The sequence below is a fragment of the Astyanax mexicanus genome, chromosome 2, assembly GCF_023375975.1.
Source record: "Astyanax mexicanus isolate ESR-SI-001 chromosome 2, AstMex3_surface, whole genome shotgun sequence".
Lineage (NCBI taxonomy): Eukaryota > Metazoa > Chordata > Actinopteri > Characiformes > Acestrorhamphidae > Astyanax > Astyanax mexicanus.
In genome coordinates, this window is record NC_064409.1 from 36,372,028 (window position 1) to 36,383,013 (window position 10,986).

Below are 10,986 nucleotides of genomic sequence, written 5' to 3' on the forward strand. Positions count from 1 at the left end.
CTCATATGCTGTTTACTTATATGCTGTATGTTTATAAAGAAAGTTAACTAGTTGAAACTCACATTTATTACATTTTAGTTTAGTTTACATTTTTGTGGCTGGTCTAATATTATCATACCTTTCATGACAATACTGCTTTGTATAAGAAGGCCACTGCCTTCTTGCTAAATGTAATATTACTACAGGTGCATGACAGGATTAGTGTCTGAGGTTTTACATTGGAGTCTTACTAAAACTCGGTTACTTATTAGCTACATTAGCTTTGTATCTCCAGCACAAATTTGAAGAAGCAAACTTCAACACCGACATGTTTTGGCTAGTGGACTGTATTTTACTTTTCTAGGGAAAAATTGTGTGAATATGATTTCTTTAGCAGTGGTGGACAATAACACAGTAAATGTAATTAATTCCTGTGCTTGTATTGTACTGTATCTTTACTTTAAGTATTTCTATTTTGGATTACTTTTCCCTTTAACATTTCTACACTAAATATGTTACATTTTACACAACATTATGCAAACTCTGTAGTAGTAAGGGTTGTTTTGGTTAATGTGTTGAAAATGTAAAAATAAAAAATAACAAATTGAAATAATAGAAGTGCCAAGCAAGTTTACCAATCAGGGTAGAGCATGCAGTTTGGTTTGAACAGGTTTTGGCCTGTAGGACATAGAGTAGCTGCTCGGTGCAAGCATATATGCTTCAACGTCTATGACTATGCCTACATAAATTTATATAATATGTGAACATAAGTTTGAAAAAATTATGCGTGGACATGTTTGGTACCTAAGTGGGGTCTGTGTAAGTATATTTTACCTTGGGAATCTCTACTTTAACTCAAGTATGTGATTTGTGTACTTAACCCTCAACTGTTTTGTAGGGAACTTCTCTTTTTTGTCAGTTTCTGGTAGTTTTCTAGCTTCCTCTTTTTGTTGTTGTACTATCTGCTCAGTCACTGTTAAAGCAGTGACAGTGCATGTACTACAGGTCTGCTCTAGCATTTTATTTTAGACCCCAAAAATGTTTCATTTGTTTCTAAAGAGAAATATGCTGGATGTAGTAGTGAAGCTCCTCCACGTCAGTTGTATGTATTGAAATGAATTGTTGACCCAAAAACCCTAATGTGAATAAATCCCCCTCAGTGTAAACAGACTCAGCGGGCCTGTAAATGTTTGGTGTTTGAAGTCTGCTGGTTTAGTTTTACACACTTAATGAACTTACTGTCCCTACTGACCAGACGTGAACCCAGACCCGGTGAACCTGCGAGTCAAACACAGCCCAACTGCAGGGCTCCACCTTAAGAAGGCGCTCGCGCCCGCGCCCACGTGACTGGCTGTTCCTGGAAAGTTCTGAGAAACTGATCTTTTGTGCTCGGCTCGGTTTGGGTTAAACGGAGATTAGACACACACACACAAACTAACTGAGGGGGGGGGGGAGGCCGGGGGTGAGGGTTTGACCGGTTGAGCCGGGGCTCTGCCGGGTGTTTGGTCGCTGCTCGCCGGCTGGGTGATCGAGCAGATCGAGGGTTGTAATGTGGCCACATGCCAGGCTTCGCCCTCACACACACACACCTCCAGCTACGCACACACACACTGCATGTAGGGTCTGAGGAATAGGCAGAACCACGGGCTGCTGTTGGCTCGTTGTTTACTCTCGGCGTGGCAGCAGCGAGCTAACCGGGCTAAACCCGTGAACCAGAGGGGCCAGGAGGGCGAGAGGCTATCACCGGGTCCCCCACGCTTTGCCCCCGTGTGTCACTATGGGCACTTGACACGGAAAGGTGAGGAGCCCGAGGCGCTGAGGGAGCTGGAGGTGCCGAAGTGTCTCTAACATGGACAGATTTAGCGTAAAAGCGAAAGCGAGCGGAGTGGCCGGAGCTGTTTGTGTCTTTCTGAAGAGATAAGGGGGTAAGTGAGTGAGCGCGTGCTGTGTGCTTCTGTAGTGAGCGTGAGCTATATAACATATGTATATATACTATACTACACATGTTTATGTTGTTATAGATAGATAGATAGATAGATAGATAGATAGATAGATAGATAGATAGATAGAGATCCAGCTATATATAGGGCATATATGCTCTGTTGTGTAAGTGAGCGCTTCTGTTGGTTGTCTTTCACGAGACCTTCCTGTTTCTATATATTTGCATGTGTATTTAGTGATGTAGGTTATATGGGCTAACCTGCTGTAGAGTAATTGTCTAAGCCTACGTATTTCACTGCATGCTGTGTTATGTCATTTGCAAAATAACAAATACACATTATAGATAGATAGATAGATAGATAGATAGATAGATCGATAGATAGATAGATAGATAGATATCACACATATAATGTCGTAGAGACACAGGTGTATGTATATATAGGCCCTGTATATGCTGTGTTGTTTCGCAGGCAGTGAAATCTTTGTTTACAGTGGTAGAACACACTGACTGTCGGCTCCTGCTGTAGTTACCTCCCCTAGTATATAAATAAAATAAATAAATAAAGCGGTAAGGCGGCTGTTTCTCTCTGTCCTGTGTCTGTGGGTTAGTACAGGTATAGGTGTGTGTACTCCGGGCTCTGGGTGATGTGTGTATATTCGGTGTGTTGTCTTTGTTACAGGCTGTGGTGGTCTGTTGTAGACTGCGGGCTGTCTGTGTACAGCGGCTCCTGCCCCCGTTGTTCTTCATAACACGCCGCCCTCCTCCTCCTCCTCCTCCTTTTTCACACACCGGCCGTGAACAGCTCCTGTCTGTCTGAATGGGCTGAGAGCAGCTCCACACACCGCCTGTTTTATTTCCTCGCTCCTCTAACTTACAACTTTATTCAGGAGTGTGTGTGTGTGTGTGTGTGTTCAGGTCAGGGCGCTCATTCACAGCCCCCTCCAGTGCCAGTCTGAGAGGACTGAGGGCAGCCCGGCTGGTCTCTGAAGGACACGGTTCTGCTGGATGTGTTTGGGGTTTTTCCAATGACCTGCCACTCCTCCGAGAACACGGAGAGCATCCCGGAGGAGAGGAGAGAGGAGCCGGAGAGCAGGAGAGAGGAGCGGGAGAGGAGGAGAGCCGAGCCCGAGCCCGAGCCCGAGCTGGGCGAGCAGGACGGCGTCGCTGCAGCCATGAGAGACCTGAAAAACACCGGTACAGTACACTCACTACCACCAGTACTACTACTACTATTAATACTACTAATGCTGCTGTTTTTATTGTTTACATTAAAATGTTTATTTCCATTTCCTTATTATTATTATTATTATTATTATTATTATTATTATTATTATTATTATTATTATTATTTGAAAAGTCAGTCTAGAAAATAATGTGGAAATTTAACTAGTTTTATTCAAGTCTTATAAATACCAGGAATTAATCAATAATTTATTTGAGTTAAATAAATCCTGTCCCGTTAGATTGTAAACACATTCAATATTGTTTAGTTTGTCATTGCTATTACTACTATGTTATGATTTTTTTACTTGGCTTTTAAAACATTCTTTTTACCATAACATAACAATCCTTTTCTCTTGCTGTTATCTATTACTAATTAACTATTATTATTATTATTATTATTATTATTAATAATAATATTATTGTTATTACCTTTGTTATTCTCCTTTTTGTTTCTTTACTTAGTCAGTCTGTGTTACACAGTGTTACCCTGCTGTCTGCTGGTTTTAGAAAACAAGCTCCATCTGATTAGAGTAAAGCTAAGAACTGACCTGCTTCTAACCTACCATTTGCTGGAGTTATATATAAAAATACATAAGTATTTAAAATATTTTACATCAGTGATAGCAAAACAATACAGTACATTGTTTACTTTAAGAGTAATAGGATTTATAATTTACTGTAAGCAAAGTAGACGATGAAGTTTAAATCTGAGATGAATATCAGTGTAGATTGTTGGTTGTTGCATCATATTGTTTACCCAGTTGTGCTGAAGTCTGAATCTTGGAATAACAGCTTAAACCTGTCTGCGTTTCATTTTATTTGCTGCATTAACCATGATCCAAACAACAATTAGTTGTTTTTCAATTAAGTGATTTTTGCAGACACTTCTCTTTTCTATAGATTGCTTGTCCGCAGTGGCTTTGTGTGCTTGTTTCTAGGTGTGTCCTAGAGCTTATGCTGAATTAATTTTGAAAGAGTTTTTATTTTTAAACGTTTGGTTGGGTTAGTTACAGTGGGGTAATATAGTGTAAAGTGAGTCTGATAGGTTAGTATGAGCGACTGCAGGGAGAATGCAGAGTTTTTTTTTATCTGGCTGTGTTCTAAGAAACAGGGCGTGCAGCTCTCAGCAGCACGATTCTGAGCAGTGCTCATTAACATCAGTGAGGAAAACCATTTAGCAGCACGTCTTTAGAGACAGCGTCTCATGAAGCAAATTTTGTTCCTCTCCACAAAGTAACTACAATACAATATTTCTGAATCGAATAATGGAATTCAACAATTATATAACTTAATCATTTTGAATTCCGGTTAATTGTACAATGCAGAGAAATACAGAGAAATAAAAATATTTAGAACAATGATGATATTGGAGTCATACTGATATCTGCAACTAATTGTTTTAAAGAATCTTGATTTTAGATTTTTATAAATTTAGATTTTATTGATTTTTAAGCTGTTTTTTTGTATCCAGAAAAGCACAGGAGCACAGAAAAGCTGGGCAACTTCACAAAAATACCATATTTCGACTCATTATATTGTAAATGTAGTTTTTGTTTGCTCACTTTGCTCACCATTCAGCTTACAGTTCCAGTATTGGAACTGAGTTAAATCCATTTTTAAAATAATTGGCCACAACATTGTCATTTCACACTTAATACTTAGCACTATATTACTGTTACTATGTATTAGTTTTATAGTAGCTACTAAAGGTTTAATAATTTATATGAGAAGTCTTGGTTACAAACACAATAAATTCTAAGCACATTAGAATAACATATTTAGACATAGACATAGTGTTTGCTTAATGTCAGCTGATGGTTCAAATTGAAGATTCCTCAATAGAAGATTCATCTCCTTGTAGCAGCCGCCTACTTTAAGGTCTACAGAAAAGTATATGATGTGTCTGGCAAGTCTCCAAACAGGGCAGCAAATCTACTTAACATTGTTAAATGTGGGGATATATTGCTTTAAAGGGAATTAAATGCTTTAAAAAAATCTTTTGACTTTTCAATCTAGTGGCTATGGGAATGTGAAGTGAATACACTACTGTAACATGGATAACTATAATCTATGTCTCCCTAAAAAAAGAGATTTTTATCTATAGAGACTTCCTGGTCAAATACAAGTTAAATACATAAATAAAATAAAATGTGTGTACAAATGTCTGATGCTAAGAATTCCTGGAAGCTGGTGTTTGACCATGTGGACCTTTTTTGTTTTTACTTCCTCTGAGGCAGGCTGGTACTGGGGCCGCCTGACAGCCAATGAAGCCAAAGAGATCCTTCAGGATGCATCAGAGGGGACATTCCTGGTCCGGGATAGCTCCCAAAGAGACTACCTCTTCACCATCTCTGCCATGACATCTGCTGGACCCACCAACCTGCGAATCGAGTACAAAGAAGGCAAATTCAAGCTGGACTCTGTGGTGCTGGTCAAACCCAAACTCAAGCAGTTTGACAGCGTGGTCCACCTGGTGGAGCATTACGTCCAGCTATCCCGGACATCTTGTAAGAGTGGGTCCGCTCCACTGGCCCCACCCAATGGTACGGTGCAGCTTCTTCTAACAACTCCAGTGTACACGGCCATACCCTCACTTCAGCATTTGTGCCGCATTGCTATAAATAAAACTACGCGACATGTACAGGAGCTCCCACTGCCCAACAGACTGAAGGACTACCTGACAGACTACGCATACAATGTATAGGATCCAAAAAACTGTATTGACTATACTTGCAAATGGCCCTGGAGGCCTAAATGGCACTAGGATTCCAAAACTCCATCCCAGGAATCTAAAAACCAGTATAAGAGAGCCATGAGATTTACAAAAAGGGTAAAAAAAAAAGACTGAAAACCTTGGCAACCTCTATCAGTTTTACAGACTTTGTCCACTGAGGTTGTAATTCATGTGTAGGAAACACTGGTCTACACAGACTGCTGTGGGAAGCCCCTTTTAAAGCATATCAAATGCCTTGAGGTGTGTAGTCTTGCACTTCTTTTGATGCGGCCAGCATTAGAGAAACTTTGTCTCCCGTGTTTGAAACATGGGTGTCCAACACTGTGTTCACTTCTGCATTTGATGATGTGCTGATTTGTTCACCATTTATTATGTTCTTTTTTACTGTAATCATTGAAGAGGCTATTATTGTCTCGCTGAGGCATTGTAATGTAAAGGATTTTTGTGGAATGAACTACAAGCAATATTAAGTGGCTCTACAATTAATCGATGACTTAATTTAGTTTACAACACCCTCTCCTATTGGGAATAAAACCAAACCACCATATTTTTGCTTCCTTTAAAAGGACGTTTTTCTGGAGTTTTTTTTTTTGCTTTGGCAGGCAGAGATCTATACTGTCATACTGAAGTGTTCCCTTAGGGGATTGCATGGGAATGCCATCATGTAAGTGAGGTTAGAGGTCATGAAGTTAGAATAAGGCCTGATAGTGGGTGCCAGACGGATGGGATTCCATTTGTGAAGTATTACTATCATAAGGGTATCACAAGTACTGACTACTGTCAGGACCTAAAAAGGATTCCTATAGTGAGTACAATACTATATGCTACACTCAACAAGCACTTTCGTTTGGAAGACCGTGAATATACTGGGTCAAAACAGTGTTTTTTTTCACGGGTAGGATTTCACCAACATTCCCTTAAGATTGTGGTCCATGTTGACTATAAGGTGCATTAATCCAGCTTAAGATGACTTGCTTTGTGATTTGAAACATTATTGTGCTGAAAATTTAAATTTAAATTAAGTTAAAGAACCCTACAATCTGGGTTGATGCAGAAATTTAGATATTTTTCCAGTTTACAGCTGTCCAGTTTTGGTGAGCCTGATCCCACTGCAGCCTCATCTTTCTGTTCCTAGCTGTCAAAATTGAAACCTGACATGGTCTTCTGCTGCTGTACCTTAACGTCCTCAAGGTTGAACCTGTTGTTCATTCTTGGATGTTGAACTCTTTCTATAATAAGGATTTTCTATTCACAGAACTGTGTTTTTTTATTACATTGTAGTAGGTAAACTCTAGAGGCCAATTGCTTTGACGACACAACATTTATTCCTCATTCCGATTATTTATGTAAATATTATCTGAAGCTGCTGGCCCAGACCTGTTTAAATTTGTGCACTGCGGCCATATGACTGCTTAGTTAGATGGTGTACAGGTGATCCTAATATATTGCTTGTTGAATGCATAAATTATAGTACTCTCACTACACAATACAGATGTCTTTGCCTGTGAGGCACTAATATCAAATATTTGTTCTTTACTTCTGCCCACATTTTTAGGGTGCTGTTAAAGATAAAGGCTGCCAAAAAGGTTACTTATGCCATGCCATAGGAAAAGCACTTTTGCTTAGATAAAACAAACCTTTTAATTTTTAATAAAACGGTTTTGTGAAAGAGATGAGTGTTGAGAACCTTTTATAACAAACATTTAAATTTTACAGACTTCCATATAATAGTTAATAAATTTGACATTATGTGAAGGGTCCTAAAATCTTTAAAAGTTTATTTTCTCTTTGACACATCTTTTTAAAATGTGCGAACCAAAAGTTTTTTTTATGGCATTGCACAAGAACCCTTTGTGAACACCTTTTTGTTTTATGAGTCTGAAAATTGGCTACTGATCCGGATCTTAAATTATAATTGATTATAACTTTGTTTTGTTTTTGGCTGCTTTTTCCTGTCAGTATGTATGGTTGTGTTTCTGGAGAGACAAGGAGATTTCCAGTACAACACTCCCTTGTTTCACCAGCTTTTTACTGATAAGTGGTGTTGATTTGCGTTGGACTCCACACATGGCAGCATGTAGAACTTGCCCTTTTATGTTGATCAGTTACCACTTCTCGAAACCATGACCTGAGGAACCATTGCTTGAAAACCCAAAAGCTTAGATTAGCAGTAATGGCAGCTTCTACCAGTCGTGCTGGGACTCCCAGAGCTTTGTTTTCTTTTCTCCTCAACATGGCTTCTTTGAAGTGGTCTAAGCGGAAGAACGTATTGGCATCACCTGATCAGTCTGCTCTTTGAGCCTCTCGGTCATATCGGTCTTGAAAAAACTAACATGATACTGTTGTATACAATGGTGCTGAATTACAAGTAAATGTTTTTCTTTTTTTCATGAAGTGACAAATAAAAGAAAAAAGCTTCAGTTTCATAGGCTCTTTTTTATCTTGAGCCCTATTAAATATGAGGTTTCTAAATTCCCTAGAAAGACAATAGGGCATTTATTTTCTCTAAACGTTCGTGAGCATGTGTGTGTGTTGGAGGGAGAGAGACCTTCAATGATGGTTTTGTTTTGAGATGGGCTAGAATAGTGGCCCACTCATCCTCCAGTGTAAATGGATCCATGTCCGTTGAACCCAGATCCCTGACTAAGCCCTGCCGGGAACTGCTTCTAATGTGGCTGGTGTATATCTAGAACGGCTTTAGTGCCTTGAAACCGGTATGTGCTGCTGCAGTAGTTGCTTTCCTTTTTTTCCTAATACAAAATAGTCTATGCCTGTGCTTAATCTGTTTTGTGCTATGTGCAAACACATCAGAGCTGCAGGGGTTTTTAAAATATGATGTAGAGTGTATGTAGAGTGTATCTACTGGTTTAGTACAAGAAAGTAAATACTATTGTCAGCACTCAGAAAATGGTGCTGATCTTGTTGTTAGAGGTAAAAGCTTTAGGGGTGCTTCAGTGTCGTGTGGTCTTGAGGAAATCCAAACCTCATTAAAGCAAATGGGGTGTAATTAGTCTCACAAGTGCTCCATTACACCGGATTGATGGCACTGAAAGTTAAAGAGACATACAGGTGTCGGGTTTAGGGAAAGCAGCCCAAATGAATTCAGTGCAAGTAACGTAGAGCAGTTCACCAAAACCTCATCTAATATCCCTATCACCCCTCCCTCTGGGTTTTCAGAGAATCCTTTATCCTTCATTATGTTTGGATGATTTTATGTCCTTTACCATGGAGCTTTGCTGATTTTATTTGACATTTTATATTTATAATTCTTAAAAAAAAAAAACTGCCTGTAAAGCTTTTCTCATAATTATAGTATTAGTATACCCCTTTTACACCTGCTTCCTTTGTGTGTCATGAGTAATATTGGGATTCTGCTTGGATCAAGCCAAGCACACACAAGATCTAAAACATAAACATATTTAATCACTTAAACCAATCACCCAGCACATGAAACACCAGTAATATTTTCCATGCTACAAGCAAATCAGCATATTCTGTCGCACACAGCAATTACATTTCAGTCGGACTTAACATAGACACTTGTAACTACCCAGTGTAAATGGTTAAAATATTATCAGCACACAATACAACTACTAATCCTAATCATAAGGTGTCCAGGTCTAAACGGAGTCATCGTCTCTGAATTGACAGGGAAATGACAGACTAAACCTAAAAGCAAAAACTATAAAGGAAAAAAGTTTAGAGTTTTATTACATCAGAGTTACAAAGCAGCTTTACAGAAATCTGGGTCCAGAGTTAAAAGTGATACTGCACAGAGGGGATGTAACTGCACTGCAAAGAGAAAAAAGATAATCAGATGTGATATGAAAATTCACTTAAGTCTAAGAGAACCACTCAGTTTAATCTTAACAGACACATTTAATTTAGCAAATTTTGCCTCAAATAGGAACTAAATGAAAAACAGGATACGACGCAAATGGACAGATGATCCAGATGCCCTTATATAATAAACCCAAAATGCAAAACAGGCTAGACTAAAGATTTAAACTTTTAGTTCTTTGTAATGTGATTTATCATGTCAAAAACAACACTAGATGTTTACACAGACATACGAAAAAAAACATTTGTTTAAGATATGCCTATTAATTTAGTATTATTCATGTCAACAATGTCTGTCTAGTACAGAACAAAAATTAACTGAAGGACATTTTAGTTTAAAAAATGAGATCGTCATAAAGCAGAAAAGAAAGAAAAAAAGAAGAAATTGCAGATGCATATTAACAGTTTCTAGGGTAACAGTGAGAAAAATATATAAATACTTGGTAAGAGTGCCTTTGGGAAAACTTCAATTAACCAAAGTACACAAAAACAAAAAAAGTGAGGTTAGAGGAATTCTTCTGTAAACTGAAGGCAGAGACAGATAATCAAACATTTTTGAATATAATCCAGAATAACCTTTCCAATGGTTCAGAAAAAAAATATTAAAGACTATTTAACCATTTATAAGCAGGGATGGCATGACAGATAGAATGGAACAGAAATGTGCAGTGCAGGTAATTTAATCACTGATGGATAGATATGCACTAAAAATAGGGAGATTTAATTGTGTGAACAGAACACACGTCTTCAGGATTAGCCAAATAAAATTTACATGCTGTCTCTGACAGCTGCTGACATACCAACGCTCATTTCATGCAAATTCACTTCATATCCTGGAACAACTGTGTCAGCAACAGCAATAGTAATGCTAAAAATGAACAAAGAATATGCACACATACATCTACAAGCAGCAATTATTGGGGGTAAATCTTAATTGTATTGCCAAATGTTACCCAAACTCTTGCCTGTAGAACATAATTAGGCTTTTCAGTCATTTAAGGTATTACCTTCATGTGTATCTTAAGGCAGCAGAAACCCTTGTTTGTCAAACTTTAATACAGTTGTATAAAAAAAACTCTTGTTCAAATAATGTCATTTATAAATGTAAAGTCATATATTTATATTCTAAATACTGATACAGATGTTTTCATATACAAAATTACCACTTTAAAATAAGGCTTCTTTATTGAGGGGTTTCTAATGTTATTAATTAGGTTAGTAAACAGCTAGATCCTTATTTTACTTTGTCTTTTCCATCAGTCAGCAT

At 38.1% G+C, this 10,986-nt stretch overlaps 1 protein-coding gene across 2 annotated transcripts; it reads left to right on the forward strand.

Moving 5' to 3' along the window:
* Positions 1-1,439: 1,439 nt before the first annotated feature.
* socs2 (suppressor of cytokine signaling 2) lies at positions 1,440-8,297 on the forward strand. 2 transcript variants are annotated; one of them, XM_007244987.4, is made up of 3 exons: positions 1,440-1,777; positions 2,837-3,115; positions 5,383-8,297. In XM_007244987.4, the coding sequence occupies exons 2-3, from the start codon at positions 2,947-2,949 to the stop codon at positions 5,847-5,849; spliced, it is 636 nt and encodes a 211-aa protein (XP_007245049.3). In that variant the 5' UTR covers positions 1,440-1,777; positions 2,837-2,946; the 3' UTR covers positions 5,850-8,297. The 2 variants fall into 2 exon arrangements, with proteins under 2 accessions (XP_007245049.3, XP_007245048.3); XM_007244986.4 differs by having other exon boundaries at positions 1,441-1,904.
* Positions 8,298-10,986: the final 2,689 nt, after the last annotated feature.

Excerpts from the sequence above, each read along its gene's own strand:
- socs2 (XM_007244987.4), top strand. The coding sequence starts at position 2,947 with ATGACCTGCCACTCCTCCGAGAACACGGAGAGCATCCCGGAGGAGAGG. Across the intron at positions 3,116-5,382 it reads GAGAGACCTGAAAAACACCG|GCTGGTACTGGGGCCGCCTG; the intron begins GTACAGTACACT and ends CCTCTGAGGCAG.